This window comes from Kogia breviceps, chromosome 12 (genome assembly GCF_026419965.1).
Source record: "Kogia breviceps isolate mKogBre1 chromosome 12, mKogBre1 haplotype 1, whole genome shotgun sequence".
In the NCBI taxonomy this organism is placed as follows: Eukaryota; Metazoa; Chordata; class Mammalia; order Artiodactyla; family Physeteridae; genus Kogia; species Kogia breviceps.
In genome coordinates this window covers 32,541,632-32,560,677 of record NC_081321.1, presented here as the reverse complement: position 1 = coordinate 32,560,677, position 19,046 = coordinate 32,541,632, and the positions used below count along the sequence as shown (strand labels likewise).

The 19,046-nt window shown below is 38.8% G+C and overlaps 1 protein-coding gene across 6 annotated transcripts in view; it reads right to left on the bottom strand.

Moving 5' to 3' along the window:
• PDZRN4 (PDZ domain containing ring finger 4) overlaps positions 1 to 19,046 on the bottom strand; it is a 371,251-nt gene that overhangs the window by 11,874 nt on the left and 340,331 nt on the right. For all 6 annotated transcript variants that reach the window (XM_059080716.2, XM_067009077.1, XM_059080715.2 and 3 more), the window contains 2 exons: positions 14,381 to 14,479; positions 12,979 to 13,041 (listed from right to left, as the gene is read on the bottom strand). In XM_059080716.2, the coding sequence (XP_058936699.2) occupies positions 12,979 to 13,041; positions 14,381 to 14,479 (162 nt within the window). The remainder of the gene's footprint in view (positions 1 to 12,978; positions 13,042 to 14,380; positions 14,480 to 19,046) is intronic.

Genomic DNA, 19,046 nt, shown 5'->3' with positions numbered 1-19,046 from the left:
TTAGCACAAAGAAAGCAGACAATGATAGTCAAAGGGGGGAAAAATCATACAACCTCGTGCTGTATTTTCTTACTGTGATCAGATGAATAGCTCCTTAGTTTTTCACTTGTATGTGTGCACAGGAGATTCAGCTTTTATAACTTTTAAGTACATTCCCTTTTTTCTTTGGCAATTCTCAAATAAAATTCACCAAATTAGAAAAGGAAAACTTTGATTCAAAACTGGGGACTAATGACCAAGAAGGATATTTTGTGGGGGTTTTTTTTGGTAAATATGTATCTGAAAATTTTGTACTGAGTCCAAGGCTTTTTTTTCTTCAAATAAACATAAATTGGCAGTGATGGATTCCACTACACCTCCCCCACCTCAATTGCGTGTAGTTTAAAAATAATGATTTCTTAAAAAAAAAAAAAAAAAAAAAAAAAAAATAATGATTTCTTTCAGTTTTGAGGGCTTTTATCCATTTCATAGTAATTCTTAGGAGTATATCTGTGATGCATCTATTTGTCTATCAATTATGGACCTAATCGTTCATCTTCCCTCAGTCTCCTTAGGAGACTGAGTTGTATGATCTCACACAACTTAACCTTTTGTTTGAAATACAATTCTCACTATTACTTCTTCACTTGAGTATATGCCTACTTCCAAATTCTTCATCTAAACTTTACCTACCATTAATATAAACATTCTTCATTCATGTTAATGTTATTGTTCATTTCCTCTATTAAAATGCAGATAATAGTGCCTTTCTCAGAGGACTGTTATAGGATTAAAAGAGTTAATATATATGTGAACAGTTAAAATAAGTGCCTAGTATACAGAAAGTGCTCAAGCTTGCACATATTACTGTTAATGCTATTGTTGTTATTATTATTACTATGATTATTTATATTTTAATCCCTCAGAAAGACTCTTTTCTTCTAAACAAAGAAAATATATGAAAATTCAGGGGAGGAGCGAGAAGATGGTGGAAGAGTAAGACGCAGGGATCACCTTCCTCCTCACAGAGACATCAGAAATACATCTACACGTGGAACTGCTCCTATAGAACACCCACCGAACGCTGGCAGAAGACCTCAGACCTCCCAAAAGGCAAGAAACTCCCCACGTACCTGGGTAGGGCAAAAGAAAATAGAATAAACAGAGACAATAGGGACGGGGCCTGCACCAGTGGGAGGGAGCCGTGTAGGAGGAAAGGTTCCCACACACTAGGAGCCCCTTCGCGGGCGGAGACTGCGGGTGGCGGAAGTGGGGGAGCTTCGGAGCCACGGAGGAGAGCTTAGCAACAGGGTGCGGAGGGCAAAGCAGAGAGATTCCACAGAGGATCGGTGCCAATCAGCACTCACCAGCCCGAGAGGCTTGTCTGCTCACCTGAGGGGCGGGCGGGGCTGGGAACTGAGCCTCGGGCGGATCCCAGGGAAAGGTCTGGAGTTGGCAGAGTGAAAACAGCCTGAAGGGGTTAGTGCACCACGGCTGGCCGGGAGGGAGTTCGGGGAAAAAGTCTGGAGCTGCCGAAGAGGCAAGAGACCTTTTCTTCCCTCTTTACCTCCTGCTGCGCGAGGAGAGGGGTTTAAGCGCGCCGCTTGGAGGAGCTCCAGGGACGGGCTCGGAGCTGCCGAAGAGACAAGAGACTTTTTCTTGCCTCTTCGCTTCCTGGGGCGCGAGGAAAGGGAATTAAGGGCACCACATAAAGGAGCTCCAGAAATGGGCGCGAGCTGCGGCTGTCGGCACGGACAACAGAGACGGGTGTGGGACGCTAGGGTTGCTGCTGCCGCCACCAAGAGGCCTGTGTGCGAGCACAGGTCACTCTCCACACCTCCCCTCCCGGGAGCCTGTGCAGCCCACCACCGCCAGGGTCCCGGGATCCAGGGACAGCTTCCCCGGGAAGGCGCGCGGTGCGCCTCGGGCGGGTGCAGCGTCATGCCTGCCTTTGCCGCCGCGGACTCGCCCCACATCCGTGCCCCCCCCCCCCCCCCCCCCGCCTGAATGAGCCAGAGACCACAAATCAGCTGCTCCGTTAACGCTGCTCCTTTGACCCCGCCCTCTCTGAGCGAAGGGCAGACGCCCTCGGATGACCTGCGCGCAGAGGCGGGGCCAGGTCCAGGGCTGAGTCCCAGGCGCTGTGCGAACAAAGAGAGGGGGAGGTCCCTCCCAGCAGCTTCAGAAACAGCGGGTTAAAGCTCCGCAGTCAGCTTGAAGTGCCCTGCATCTGTGGAAAACCTGAATAGACAGCGAAATATCCCAGGTTGAGGGAGTGGACTTTGGGAGCAAGATATACTATTATTTTCCCCTTTTTTCTTTTTGTGAGTGTGTATGTGTGTGCTGCTGTGTGAGATTTTGTCTGTGTAGCTTTGTTTTCACCATTTGCGCTGGGGTTAGACCAACCTTTTTGTTTTGTTTTTTTGTTTAATAGAAATTTTTCTTCTTAATAATTATGTTATTTTAATAACTGTATTTTACCCTACTTTATTTTGTCTTCTCCCCTTTCTTCCTTTCTTCCCTCCTTTCTTTCCTATTTCCCTCCTCCCTTCCTCCCTTCCTTCCTTTATTCCCTCCTTCCTTCCTCCCTCCCTTCCTTTCTTCCCTCCTTCCTTCCTCCCTTCCTTTCTTCCTCCCTCCTTTCCTTTCTTTATTCCCTCCTTCCTTCCTCCCTTCCTTTCTTTATTCCCTCCTTCCTTCCTCCCTTCCTTTCTTCCTTCCTTCCCGGCCTTTCTATTTTTTCTCCCTTTTGTTTTGAGCCGTGTGGATTAAAGGCTCTTGGCACTCCAGCCAGGTGTCAGGGCTGTGCCTCTGAGGTGGGAGAACTAACCTCAGGACACTGGTCCACAAGAGACCTCCCAGCTCCACTTAATATCAAACGGCGAAAATCTCCCAGAGATCTCCATCTCAACACCAAGACCCAGCTTCACTCAAGGACCAGGAACGAACAGTGCTGGACACCCTATGCCCAACAAAGAGCAAGACAGGTCTACAGCCCCATCCATTAGCAGAGAGGCTGCCTAAAATCACAGTAAGGCTACTGACATCCCCATACACGCCACCAGACGTGGACCTGCCCACCAGGGAGACGGGATCCAGCCTCATCCACCAGAACAGGGGCACTGGTCCCCCCAACCAGGAAACCTGCTCAACCCACTGAACCAACCTCAGCCACTGGGGACAGCCACCAAAAATAGATAGAACTACGAACCTGCAGCCTGCAAAAGGGAGACCCCAAACACAGTAAGATAAGCAAAATGAGAAGACAGAAAAACACACAGCAGATGAAGGAACAAGATAAAAACACACCAGACCTAACAAATGAAGAGGTAATAGCCAATCTACCTGAAAGAGAATTTAGAATAATGATGGTGAAGATGATGCAAAATCTTGGAAATAGAATAGACAAATTGCAAGAAACAGTTAACAAGGACCTAGAAGAACTAAAGAGGAAGCAAGCAATGATGAGCAACACAATAAATTAAATGAAAAATACTCTAGACGGGATCAGTAGCAGAATAACTGAGGCAGAAGGACGGATAAGTGACCTGGAAGATAAAATAGTGGAAACAACTACTGCAGAGCAGAAGAAAGAAAAAAGAATGAAAAGAACTGAGGACAGTCTCAGAGACCTCTGGGACAACATTAAACGCACCAACATTCGAATCATAGGAGTCCCAGAAGAAGAAGAGAAAAAGAAAGGGACTGAGAAAATATTTGAAGAGATTATAGTTGAAAACTTCCCTAATATAGGAAAGGAAATAGTCAACCAAGTCCAGGAAGCACAGAGAGTCCCATACAGGATAAATCCAAGGATAAACATGCCAAGACACATAATAATCAAACTGTCAAAAATTAAATACAAAGAAAACATATTAAAAGCAGCAAGGGAAAAACAACAAATAACACACAAGGGAATCCCCATAAGGCTAACATCTGATCTTTCAGCAGAAACGCTGCAAGCCAGAAGTGAGTGGCAGGACATATTTAAAGTGATGAAAGAGAAAAACCTACAACCAAGATTACTCTACCCAGCAAGGATCTCATTCAGATTTGATGGAGAAATTAAAACCTTTACAGACAAGCAAAAGCTGAGAGAGTTCAGCACCACCAAACCAGCTTTACAGCAAATGCTAAAGGAACTTCTCTAAGCAAGAAACATAACAGAAGGAAAAGACCTACAAGAACAACCCGAAACAATTAAGTAAATGTTAATAGGAACGCACATATCAATAATTACCTTAAATGTAAATGGATTAAATGCTCCCACCAAAAGACACAGACTGGCTGAATGGATACAAACACAGGACCCATATATATGCTGTCTACAAGAGACCCACTTCAGACCTAGGGACACTTACAGGCTGAAAGTGAGGGGATGGAAAAAGATATTCCATGCAAATGGAAATCAGAAGAAAGCTGGAGTAGCAATTCTCATATCAGACAAAATAGACTTTAAAATAAAAACTATTACAAGAGACAAAGAAGGACACTACATAATGATCAAGGGATCAATCCATGAAGAAGATATAACAATTGTAAATATTTATGCACCCAACATAGGCACACCTCAATACATAAGGCAAATACTAACAGCCATAAAAGGGGAAATTGACAGTAACACAATCATAGTAGGGGACTTTAACACCCCACTGTCACCAATGGACAGATCATCCAAAATGAAAATAAATAAGGAAACACAAGCTTTAAATGATACATTATACAAGATGAATTTACTTGATATTTATAGGACATTCCATCCAAAAACAACAGAATACACATTTTTCTCAAGTGCCCATGGAACATTCTCCAGGATAGATGATATATTGGGTCACAAATCTACTCTTGGCAAATTTAAGAAAATTGAAATCGTATCAAGTATCTTTTCTGACCACAATGCTATGAGACTAGATATCAATTACAGGAAAAGATCTGTAGAAAATACAAACACATGGAGGCTAAACAATACACTACTTAATAACGAAGTGATCACTGAAGAAATCAAAGAGGAAATCAAAAAGTACTTAGAAACAAATGACAATGGAGACATGACGACCCAAAACCTATGGGATACAGCAAAAGCAGTTCTTAGAGGGAAGTTTATAGCAATACAATCATACCTTAAGAAACAGGAAGCATCTCGAATAAACAACTTTGCACCTAAAGCAATTAGAGAAGGAAGAACAAAAAAACCCCAAATTTAGCAGAAGGAAAGAAATCATAAAGATCAGATCAGAAATTAATGAAAAAGAAATGAAGGAAACAATAGCAAAGATCAATAAAAGTAAAAGCTGGTTCTTTGAGAAGATAAATAAAATTGATAAACCATTAGCCAGACTCATCAAGAAAAAAAGGGAGAAGACTCAAATCAATAGAATTAGAAATGAAAAAGAAGATGTAACAACTGACTCTGCAGAAATACAAAAGATTATTAGAGATTACTACAAGCAACTCTATGCCAATAAAATGGACAACCTGGAAGAAATGGACAAATTCTTAGAAATGCACAACCTGCTGAGACTGAACCAGAAGAAATAGAAAATATGAACAGACCAATCACAAGCACTGAAATTGAAACTGTGATTAAAAATCTTCCAACAAACAAAAGCCCAGAACCAGATGGCTTCACAGGCAAATTCTATCAAACATTTAGAGAAGAGCTAACAGCTATCCTTCTCAAACTCTTCCAAAAGATAGCAGAGGGAGGAACACTCCCAAACTCATTCTATGAGGCCACCATCACCCTGATACCAAAACCAGACAAAGACATCACAAAGAAAGAAAACTACAGGCCAATATCACTGATGAACATAGAGGCAAAAATCCTCAACAAAATACTAGCACACAGAATCCAACAGCACATTAAAAGGATCATACACCATGATCAAGTGGGGTTTATTCCAGGAATGCAAGGATTCTTCAATATACGCAAATCAATCAACGTGATACACCATATCAACAAACTGAAGGAGAAAAACCATATGATCATCTCAATAGATGCAGAGAAAGCTTTTGACAAAATTCAACACCCATTTATGATAAAAACCCTGCAGAGGGTAGGCATAGAGGGAACTTTCCTCAATATAATAAAGGCAATATATGACAAACCCACAGCCAGCATTGTTCTCAATGGTGAAAAACTGAAACCATTTCCACTAAGATCAGGAACAAGACAAGGTTGCCCACTCTCACCACTCTTATTCAACCTAGTTTTGGAAGTTCTAGCCACAGCAATTAGAGAAAATAAAGAAATAAAAGGAATCCAAATAGGAAAAGAAGAAGTAAAGCTGTCACTGTTTGCAGATGACATGATACTATACATAGAGAATCCTAAGGATGCTACCAGAAAACTACTAGAACTAATCAATGAATTCGGTAAAGTAGCAGGATACAAAATTTATGCACAGAAATCTCTGGCATTCTTATACACTAATGATGAAAAATCTGAGAATGAAATTAAGAAAACACTCCCATTTACCATTGCAACAAAAAGAATAAAATATCTAGGAATAAACCTACCTAAGGAGACAAAAGACTTGTATGCAGAAAACTATAAGACACTGATGAAAGAAACTAAAGATGATACAAATAGGTGGAGAAATATACCATGTTCTTGGATTGGAAGAATCAACATAGTGAAAATGACTCTATTACCCAAAGCAATCTACAGATTCAATGCAATCCCTATCAAATTACCACTGGCATTTTTTACAGAACTAGAACAAAGAATTTCACAATTTGTATGGAAACACAAAACACCCCGAATAGCCAAAGCAATCTTGAGAACGAAAAATGGAGCTGGAGGAATCAGGCTCCCTGACTTCAGACTATACTACAAGGCCACAGTAATCAAGACAGTATGGTACTGGCACAAAAACAAATATAGATCAATGGAACAGGATAGAAAGCCCAGAGATAAACCCACACACATATGGTCACCTTATCTTTGATAAGGAGGGAAGGAAACACAGTGGAGAAAAGACAGCCTCTTCAATAAGTGGTGCTAGGAAAAATGGACAGCTACCTGTAGAAGTATGAAATTAGAACACTCCCTAACACCATACACAAAAATAAACTCAAAATGGGTTAAAGACCTAAATGTAAGGCCAGACACTATCAAACTCTTAGAGGAAAACATAGGCAGAACACTCTATGACATAAATCACAGCAAGATCCTTTTTGACCCATCTCCTAGAGAAATGGAAATAAAAACGAAAATAAACAAATGGGATCTAATGAAACTTAAAAGCTTTTGCACAGCAAAGGATACCATAAACAAGATCAAAAGACAACCCTCAGAATGGGAGAAAATATTTGCAAATGAAGCAACTGACAAAGGATTAATATCCAAAATTTATAAGCAACTCAGGCAGCTCAATAACAAAAAAACAAACAACCCAATCCAAAAATGGGCAGAAGAACTAAATAGACATTTCTCCAAAGAAGATATACAGATTGCCAACAAACACATGAAAGAATGCTCAACATCATTAATCATTAGAGAAATGCAAATCAAAACTACAATGAGATAATATCTCACACCGGTCAGATTGGCCATCATCAAAAACTCTAGAAACAATAAATGCTGGAGAGGGTGTGGAGAAAAGGGAACACTCTTGCACTGTTGGTGGGAATGTAAAATGATACAGCCAGTATGGAGAACAGTATGGAGGTTCCTTAAAAAACTACAAATAGAACTACCATATGACCCAGCAATCCCACTACTGGGCATATACCCTCAGAAAACCATAATTCAGAAAGACTCATGTACCAAAATGTTCATTGCAGCTCTATTTACAATAGCCAGGACATGGAAGCAACCTAAGTGTCCATCAACAGATGAATGGATAAGGAAGATGTGGCACATATATACAATGGAATATTACTCAGCCATAAAAAGAAATGAAACTGAGTTATTTGTAATGAGGTGGATAGACCTGGAGTCTGTCATACAGAGTGAAGTAAGTCAGAAGGATAAAAACAAATACCGTATGCTAACACATATATATGGAATCTAAAAAAAAAAAATGTCATGAAGAGATTAGTGGTAGGATGGGAATAAAACACAGACCTACTAGAGCATGGACTTGAGGATATGGGGAGGGGGAATGGTAAGCTGTGACAATGTGAGAGAGTGGCAGGGACCTATACACACTACCAAATGTAAATTAGATAGCTAGTGGGAAGCTGCAGCATAGCACAGGGAGTTCACCTCTGTGCTTTGTGACCACCTAGAGGGGTGGGATAGGGAGGGTGGGAGGGAGGGTGACACAAGAGGGAAGAGTTATGGGAACATATGTATAACTGATTCACTTTGTTGTAAAGGAGAAACTAACACACTATTGTAAAACAGTTATACTCAAATAAAGATGTTTAAAAAAAAAAAAAAGAAAATTCATGTGGGGGGTGGTGGTGGTGGGGTGAATTGGGAGATTGGGATTGACATATGGACACTAATATGTATAAAATGGATAACTAATAAGAACCTGCTGTATAAAAAATAAAATAAAATAAAATTCAAAAAAAATAAATAGAATAAAATTCATGCATAACATTGAAATCCGTAACAGGAAACATGGTTCTAGTTTAAAAGATATCTCTCTCATATATATTTTTAAATTTTAGAGGGTCATCAAGAAACAGTATGGCTGCATTTGATTTCCTTTATAGTTGGTGTTCTTCTATCGCCTCTGTGAACTCATACTGACGAGAGCTATGGTCTCCAGTCCTGGCATTATGTTCTTATTTTGGGAGGACAGATCACACGTTGTAGAAACAGTTCTACATCCAGAATCATATGTGGAATGAATGAAATCTGTCACAGGAAACTGGCATTAAAATGTAATCTTTGTTTAGTTTTCAAAATAAAGGCCACCTTAGCCACCGGGTTGGTAGATCCCATTGTACTCAGGACATTAGTTTGATACCCAGATTGATATTGAGGCAAAAAATGCAGCCATAGGTTTCATCAGAGATGCCTCTCAAGGAATGAAAAGACTTGAGGAATGGAATCAGAGAGAGCTTTCCACCTTCATTTGCTCTTGTTCCTGAATGATGGCTCATAGATACAGGATTGCTTGTAGGAAAGCAGCATGTTGTGCCTGGAAACATCATGCAGACAGAAAGGTGAAGGACCCAAAAACAAGGAGAAGGCATAGATGAGAATTGGAGTCAGCACTATTTAACGGAAGACTTCCGTTTCAAGAAAAGAGAGGGAAAGAGAGCAAAGAGGAAGGCAATATTTAACCTTTGTTATAAATGAGGAAAAACTGCTAGATAATATATCTGTCTAGTTTTCTGTGCATGGTATATGCAAATATTAGTTTCAAAATGGATATTATCTTGGCTTAGGAGAGATTTGTGGCAATTACAACAAGAAATCAGCCGAAATTCCACTTTAGGCCTAATCTCCTGTATGGGCATATGGGGGTGTGTGTGTGTGTGTGTGTGTGTGTGTGTGTGTGTGTGTGTGTAAAACCCTAAAAGTCTAGAAATATATTTATATAGCTTTTTTTTCTTGAATATGCCAATTTTTAGGTTTCCTGTATCAGTGTACCATAGGCAGGTAGGCAACTACACTTCTTGACATTCAACCACCTATAGAATTTCTTATTTGAAAACCCAGGAATCTTAGGCAAGAGAAAAAAGATTTATTTCAAATGTGTTTATATTTTAGTGTGGAGAGAAAGAAGGTAAGTGAAGAATAGAAATACAGAGGTGAAAAGAACAGAAATAGGGGGAAAACAGTTATCCAAAGGGAAGAAAGTAAGAGTAGGAAGAAACGGTGAGGACCAGTTTAGGGCAGAGAAAGAAAGAGAGCTGATTAGAAGTCTTATTGTTCCACTGTTTGAGCTTTTGCAGGGTTTTGTCAGGGACTAATCCTTAGAAACATGACTGACTTCTCTGGCCAACATGAGATTAGATTGCTTACATGGAATAGTATATGCCAAAGAGAACGTGAGACTAGAGCACTCTTTACTTTAGACGGCTGATCATGTATGTCTTTAATTTTTCTCCTGACTCAGCACGGCAATTTTGTAAAAGAACTTCCCCATATTAATTCCTGGGAACACATCTGATACCACCAGTTTGTGGCAAAAGCACAGCAAATAGAACTGTCAAGCACTTGCAGAGAAAAAACACATGAGAGCTAGAGTGTGTTCTCACCAAGGTAGGTCATGGTTTCTCTTCTGCATGATCCCTACCTTCTAACTATATCGTGTGATTACCTGTGTGTGTGCCATTAGGTGAGGTTCTCTGACAGGACCGTGAAGCACTACAGTTAGAAAATTTTAGCTACACAATGAAGGCAGGACCACAGAAATACTCTACTTAGGTCATTGTGAACAGGAAATTAAAATCACGATTGCTCTAATGAGATTCATTTAAATCAAAGCCAGCCAGGAAACTTAAAGGATGAGAAGAAATCCTCTCTTTCTCCCACTCTCATCTCCCTGGGAAAGGAGTCATTAATTGTTCATTACAGGGTATCCCATAATCTCCTTACCAGCCACATAGGAGCTATTTGTCTATTGGTACAATTTTGTCACAGTTTTCTTTTATATAATTTACTATCACCCTTAAGATTCTTTGTTTCCTGTGTGTGCAAATAGAATTGAATTCTAGGCTTTTTAACGTGACAGGTATTTATTCATTAGATGTGACATATTTGCCACTAAACATAAACAAATCAGGCAAACCACAGCACTTTATCAATCCTGCTGTTGTTTTTTCAATGAATTAAGTCCATTAAGGAATGCTTATTATCCAGAAAATATCTTATCTGAAAACTTTACCTGCCCATGATATAGCCAAGAATAAGGAAGTGTCAAAATACATAGTATGCATCTGTGGAAACACATGTACTTTATTTCTATCAAACTCTACCCACAGAACTAATAGACACCATTTTACTAACCGTATTTGTGTATCTAGCCTATGGGAGGTGGTGACCTGGAAACTAGGAAGGGAGCCAGTGAGTGCACAGTAGTGGGTATGGGGCGGGTTGAGTAGATGGTGAGAGGAAGAAGTGACAGCTGGAAACAGCAAGAGGAAACAGAGACCCAATGCATCAGAAAAAGTAGCCAACTAGGGTCATTTAATATCAGGGCACACAATCTTACAGATCTTTCAGCCATTGAGCATTTTACTCTATTATATAGAGCGTTGTGTGATGATTGCTGGGTGTGCCGTGTCCCTCAGCATCAAAGGAAGGTTACATTCTTTTCAGTATATTTAATTGGAGATGTTAACAAAGTGAACAACACATTTAAAATGATTTCTAAATCAAAAACTCAATGAAATATTTTTGAAGGTTTCATTATCTGGATGACACATGAAGATGGTGCCCCCTTTTATTAATGAGCATCTATATGTAAAGCTTTACTGCAGGTTTTATTCTTCCATCTATCCTATCACTCTCTCTACTGAATACCCGTGTTTCATTCACTCGTTTACTCACACGAGTGTGAGAAAAAACATTGAAAATATGGTAGCAAACAAGACTAAGTCTTGGTTTCTTGATTCACTTTTCCTGCTCCCGAGTTATCCAGTGATAGACACATCCCATTTTGTTTAACTACAGGCCATCACTTAGGGAGCTCATTCAAGTAGGAATTATGTATTCCTGAAGTTTTCTGAAGACTAGTGGGACCATAACCTCTAATCCATACTTTTATTCTTTCCTCATTGGAGCCTTAGTAGAGGGTCCTTGATGAAAAAGGAGTTCTGTGGCCTCTCGCTAGAGAAGGGAAGGGGTATGGAGAAGTGGTGTGATTCAGTGAGTACCCCCCCTAAAGAAAGGAAAAAAGACCAGCAGAGGCTGGGCAGAATAGCCCTCGTGTGGCACAACTTTCTCACGACACCATCGCATTGTCCTGTAATCAGCTGCGTAAGCAGCTGTCTTCCTAATTACACAGGGAGTGCCCCAAAGGCTGCCATGGCATCTTGTCTATTTTTAAAGCCCTGGTTCCAGGCAGAGTGTTGAATCCAAATGTATTGAATTGAAAAGAAACATTCGTTAGGGGTTCACATCTAGGAAGGAGAAATGGGAACAAAAGATCTGTCATGATAATTAAAAGTTTTGCAGAATGTTTTAACAGTCTGTAACTTCTTCAGTTTGTCATTTGGGCCCGCCCTCCTTCCTGTCTTGCAGCTGTGATCTGCAGTGAAACTCAACCGCCAAGGACCTCTGTTCTTATTTTGGGTTAAATTGGACATAAGAGCTGGGGCGCTGTGTGTCTTCCTCCAGCCACCCTTTATGAGAAAGGACTCAGAAGGGATAGAGCAGGTCAGGGAAGATTTAGGACAGAAACTTTGGCTTTTGCAGTTTTTCCTGGTTTGGCCGGGAACTCTTTCCAGTCTACACACCCCCTATAAGGTGCTTACCCTCTCTATTTTTAAACCGAAATTCAGTCAGCCTCTATGTTTTCACATTCCGTCCTCCACATGTCCCCAGCAACTCATTTATAAATAATTAAGACTTCTTCAGACCTCTAAACTTTCATAGTAATGGAACACTGGAATCCCTGTTTACCTAATTTCTTGTCGAAAAGGCAGCAATAACTGCTGCTGATGCTAGTAACAACAGCAGTTAATGCTTATTACTCACCATGCACTGTGTGCTAAGAACATCACATGCTTAATCATATCTAACCCTTGCAACAATATATTTTACTATTACCATTCTTTAAGATGAGGAAACAGGCTTACAATGAGAGCTTAAGTAAAGTGTCCAAGTAAGTGATGGAGCTGGAAGCTGAAGCCGAGGTATCTGAGTCCAGAGATTATGTCTTACTCACTAATTATTAGCTAATAATCCTTAATAAATGGCACTATCCTTATTTTTAAAAAGGTTTAAATGATCACCTTTAGTTTTGTAGATGTTACTATCCAGAAACAAAGACAAATTATTTTCTCTAACATTTTTCAAGGAACAAAATAAAATTAAAACTATTGGACAGATAGTAGGAAATTAAAGGAAATAACCACAGCACGTACTTGCAAAATACGATCCCCTTCTCGAATCCGGCCATCTTTGGCAGCAATGCTGTTTGGATCTACCTGTAAGGGAGAGGACACACAGCTTCAACTGGATATGCAATATCCTCCCAGGAACTTAAAAATATGGTTTAAAAAAATATTTTAAAAAAACGTATTTCAAGTTTTTCTCTTGATTTATAGAATGCATGCCAAATTTTTCTTCTGTCAACTGATTCTGAAAATGTAAATGAACTATTTTAGGATTAATTACAATAAAATTAAAGAGTACTAGAGCACATCTTGATTTGTAGACCACTTTTCTCTCCCTGCCGCTCTTTGTTTCTTCCTTCCTTTTGTCCTTTCCCCCTTTTTATTTTATTTTATTTTTTTATATCTGTTCACTCATTTCTGTATCCCAACTGTCAGACATGGTCTTCAGCTGACATGATCCTCAGCTGATGTTAATACTAGGACCCAGGAAATTTACTTTCTGCTAGGGTGATTTTTAAATCCTGTCTTAGCTGTCTGAGAAAACCTGATAGCTATACTCTAAGTCCATACTTATTAAAGGGATTTCTGTGTTATGAGCACATTAATTTATAAAGAGATTTATAATCTATGTAGCTCAAGAAGTGAAAAAAAATCCTATCCATGTAGATTATTACTAGACACTACTTTACATATAGGGTGAAGTATATTAACTGTCACTTATTTTAGAATAAATAGATATTTAAAGCTCTATTAAGAGTTTATCAACATTTTAATAGGCCAAACTTGAGTGATGACTTTCTGTTCACTGGGGCTAATTCCATCCATCACATTTCACATGAAGGCTTCAAACCATTTACTGGAGCTTATTCTAGCAAAGCCTTTTTTTTTTTTTTTTTTAAAGCAAAGTATTTCAAGTGTAGGGTAAGGTTGATCCATCCTATCCAGGATATTATTTTTTAATTAGGTGATGCCAGCCAATAAATGAGCTTTAAGTGATCAATCAAGAACAAAAGACACTATAATTACATGTAAGATGTATAGGGAAACAGTTTTTCCAAGTAATTTTGTTCTGTTCCTGTGGCTTTTTTATTATCCCTGAAAAGTAAAGTTCCAAAGCTGACATGTTTAAATAGTAAACAGAGACTTACTTGAAGGAAATAAGGGGTGGTTAATCAATTGTATCCTATTTAGAAGACATTCACAATCTAAAACTTTGTCTTCAGAACAGTAATCAAACTAATATTAAATAGGCTGATAATAATTCCATTACTTGGGCAACAAAATTTACTTTCCTAACTGAAAGTGACAACTGCTGGCACATTGCCAGTTCTTCCCATTCCAGCCTCCCAAGGATTTTCTCATCGTGAGTCATTTCACTCCACTGCTCGCTGTCTGCCTCCCCTAACCTCTTCTCCGTGGCATTTCTCACCTCGCTGACATAAATGCCGGTGTCTTCTTCATCATCTGTTCGGTAACAGACTGTCAGGCCCAGCTTCTCTTGACTGTTAACACGACACAACTCGACCTCCTGAGAGAAAAACACACACAGAACGACATTTATCTCAGAGAGAAATCAAATCCCGCAGCGGAATGGAGAGCTCGCTGATATTCTGCAGGCCATCCTGGGAAGTCTTCATAATTATTGCCCAACATCTGAAATTAACCCATGTTACCAGAACCCTTACAATTTACTCCCAACATGTATATCTGTATATTCAGGCCAGTGTTTTAACTTTTCATTGTAAAGTTGGAGATGTGCAATTTTTTTGTATTAAATCATAAAACTTTACAAAACCACAAATGAAGTTTAAATAAAATATGTATAAATCAAAAATGTGGAATCAAGAAAATATTTGAGAATGTTAAAGTAGGTAGCAAAATGTTTATGAAACTACTGAGAGTACTGTGTTTTTATTTGTATTTTAATAAAACAAAATTAAGTTCAAATAAAAAAAGACTAAACTGTACATCAATTCTTCTTTTGAGTTCTATACAACATTATAATAAGCAAGAGTTCTGTGTAGCTCAGGCCAAGGTTTTCTATTATCTTGTAGCAGCTCTAACCCTTGGAAAGAAATGGGTTCATCCAGGCTATAGGGAGAGACATCAACAGTCATATGGGCAGAGGCAATGATTCAAAAATGTAGCAGTAAATGAACAAGGAAACACATTTACTGAAACACATAGCCAAGAGGCTTGAAATGTCAGTCCTTAGGTAATGTATATTGAATCTATTTCCTGATTTATATTCAGTAAAATAATAATAAATTTCAGGGTATTTCATTTTTATATAATAAAATAGACTTGTACTACTCTCAGAAGCAGATGACTTTTAGAATAAATTGCATAATTCCAAGAACTGAAACACAAATTGGTGCTCTCATCATGGAGAATGTGTTCCTATTGGATGGAGCTTATAAGGCCCTTTAGTAGAGAATCAGATGAGGAAGAACAGAATAAATTTACATTGGAAATGAAATCTAGACCATCTTTCTAAAACTCAGGCTTTGTGGGAGTTATGAATTTGTCTGTCTTGCTTAATGATCTTTCTCTAGTGCCTGGAACAGGGGATTGTTCAGTGTGGGGGACTCAGTTAATACTGGTTGAAGGGTGATGGCTTTTATTTCAAAATATAGCCTAGTGTTTATAAGTTTTTGTAAAACAATAATTAAATAATATTTCCTCTTTAACTGGAAGTAGATTTTGTGTCTGTGTGTGTGTGCGTGCACGTGTGTATGAATGAAGGGAATAAAGTTTGTTAATAAAGTATCTGTTTAACTGTATATGATCTGAAATAGTTACCAGGACTAAATAAAGAGAAACTCACTTAATTTCAAACTAGAGGATATTTTCCAGTACACTGTGCTACATTTGAAGAAGTATCTTCCCTTTTAACTTTGTATTTCAGTGAAGGTCTTGTCATTGGAAAATAACCATTTATTTTAACGACATACTATAAACCAAAGGTAAATCCTTAACAAGGATAGACAGTCATAAGCTCCAGTGACCAATGATTTCACGGTTAATAGTAAATAAAAGAAAATTTAAATCTTCTATCCTGAGACATGTACTGCAAATTGGTGAAGTACATGAAACCATGAAGAATGCTGACTTTCCACCTGGTGGACAAAGATACTCTAAATTACACTACAGAGCTTAAAAAGGGCATGGTGTATGTTGAACAAGAAGAAAAAAAGTCTTTTCACCTAGAGGAAGAATAGCAAACAGTGACATGTTTTGGCACCAGAAGCAAAAAGTATACACCAACCAAGGGCACTATCAAAATTGGCAACAATTAATGCCTCTAGAGGGAAAGAAAACTTGACTAAAACTGTAACATTAGGAAGGAATTATAGCAACAAAAGAGCTTCGATTACAGCAATGAAGTATACAGTTAAGGAGTAAAGAAGCTTGTGATTCCTAAGAGGCCTACAAAGAAACATAAACACCCCATACAAAATTGAAAGTGGGACCTTTAAATCAAAGCAAATGAGCTGTATTCGGAGCTGAACTCCATTGACTTTCGATGTCCTTACAATAGCACCGGAGAAAACACCCCATCCTGTGGCAAGTTGTTTCCAGAGGGAAGCATTCCTTTCGTGAGTGTTTTCTCTACACTCTCCGTGCTGTACTATGGTTTGGTGTTTGTTTAGAAGATGCATATCTAAATATTTTGTGGTAAAATGGAACCAATCTATTAAAATAAAAAGGGTAGAACTACCCATACAACACCAATATCACCAAGAATCACAGGGAAACAGAAATCTGAGATCCTGAGGTCAAAATAACTCTTCAATATTGTCATCTTATTGAACCTAAGCAAAACTGTGAAGCAGGTCTCAAAGTTACCCACGGCATCTTTGTTTTCAACATCACCCCCTCCCCCTTTTAAGATACTGGGCATCCTCCTATTTCTTTTGCTTCCTGGAGCTCCTAAGTCTGCCTAGCTAGCAAGCCGTTGGGGTTTCAGGCTTGCCACCCTAATGATCTCCTAGAAAAACCTGGTATTTGGTGTAGTCTTCCATTCTCTCACAAGTAGCTCTTGAGATATAGAGATAATTGATAAATAAATGTTTCTTAAAGCGATCATTAGTAATTATTTGAAATGTGGCCCCATCCAGGGTTTGGTTCACACCAATAAAGACTGAAAATACAATTTTTATCACAAGCCTAATTCAAAGGACTGAACTTATGGAAGTAAGATTCCAGGCTCCAGAGGAGGCGCAAGTGAGATTTCTTGGATCCCCCAAAACCAGCCCCAAGTGCGGACTTGCAATTCTTCCTTTGGTTGAGAATGTTTCAGATACTACAGATTTCATATTGGTACACAAAAGCATACATTTTAGAATCAAAGTTTCTTTAATTCTATGACAACATAACATATAAGCAGCTACCTGTTGACAATTTTGTTTGCATGCGGTAAAGGTGGCTCTGTAAAGGCTGCTTATCTGAAAAGAATCCTCGAGCCCAGGTTTAATTTAGTATATTCCCTTCACAGTGCACACAAGCCTCTGACTTCTGAAGAAACAACCTTCTGGTAATAGAGAATGTTTTCCCTAACAACTTTCATACCTTTCCCTCTGTCACGAGGAAGCTGTTTGATGAACAACATAAAAGTGAAATGCTACCTCTGTACATTTTCTCCGCGGAGACAATTCTTGGGTATCTACAAATCAAAGGCAAGCCCGCACGGATGGCACTGCTAACTACCCGTAAGTCATTTGTGACTGGAGTGGAAGAACCACTTCATATACCCGATGAAACCACATTCATTTTGGCTTAAATGTGCTTTAAGATGCTATGTTCTGGGAATGTGTACAGTCCCTTAAAAAAAATCAAATCACAGTATTTAATCCTGCGAGAAACTGATTATTGAGATTGAGGGTGGAGTAGGAGATTAAAGTTAGTAAAGTTTGCTGTGAAATATCCTTCGAATTATAGAAAGAATGGGATTTTTACATAAATTGGTTGCACTACAGTGCTGTGAATATTTTATATTTTTTAATGATTGGGTCTAACTAAGGTGGAACAAGGAACTTAAAAAGAAAAAAAAAAAAAACACACTTTTGCTTTTTAGATGGGATTCTCTTGCTGGAAGAAGAACTGAGGCTTGAAGCTGCCTGCAATGTTTTTTTAAGCAAATTGTTTCCACACTCTAAAGAGCTCTGAGGCCCGTGGCATGAGTGAGAAAATTCAGAGGCAATCGGTACTACACAAGTCAGAATGAAAACCAGGGCTAGACAAGATGGTCACTGATGTCAACTGACAATCCCGAGAGAGGGGTCTGTTGTGTCCATATCTTTCTTTTAATTTTATTTGTTTTTTGGTTTTTATTTATCAGACAACATATCCATTACTACACAAGTTTAGTATTAATCGTATATCATTGTCTTAAATTTTGTAAGGTTGATTAGTAACTAGTGAAATACCATGCTTAGTTGTTCTAACAAAACCTTTATTAAAAATGAATTAAGTAGGAAATATGAAAACTTTAACCCTCATAGTTAAGAGAAGCCTAGATACTCTACTGTGAAAATATTGCTTCAGTTCACTCGCTCCTGGATAGTGGAAATCAGGTATAAAACTCAGTAAAAAATGAATGACAAAACTCCTGGAATACCCAAATTGCCATGACTACAACATTTCAGGCTCAGACACCCCAGCTCCAAACATTCAAAACAAGTTGCTGCAACTAGTAAATAAATTACATTTTATAGAGACATTAGGGTAAAAGAGAAAGCACATGGTCCTGTCTTTAACACCCTAACCTCACCTCCTCACTCAACCACTTTCCCTTTTCAATGATATTGTTGTGAAATATAGGCAGTGTTTAATGCTATCCTATTCTTAGCGACTTTCTCTTTCTGAATCCTTTGAGAAATAAATCTGCCACATTTTTCTAGATCCAGGTTGTCTGCTTCTCACTGTGGACTCTGAATTGCCTTAGGAAGTCTTAAATTACCCATTTGTAATCAATTTTACACCCTAACAAAGAAAAAGATGTTAATTTTGTTTATACTTTTAACTGGGGAAGGGAATGGATTCACCAGGCCAGTAATTAAGAGTCCATGTCAGGAATAGAAATGGGAAACTTA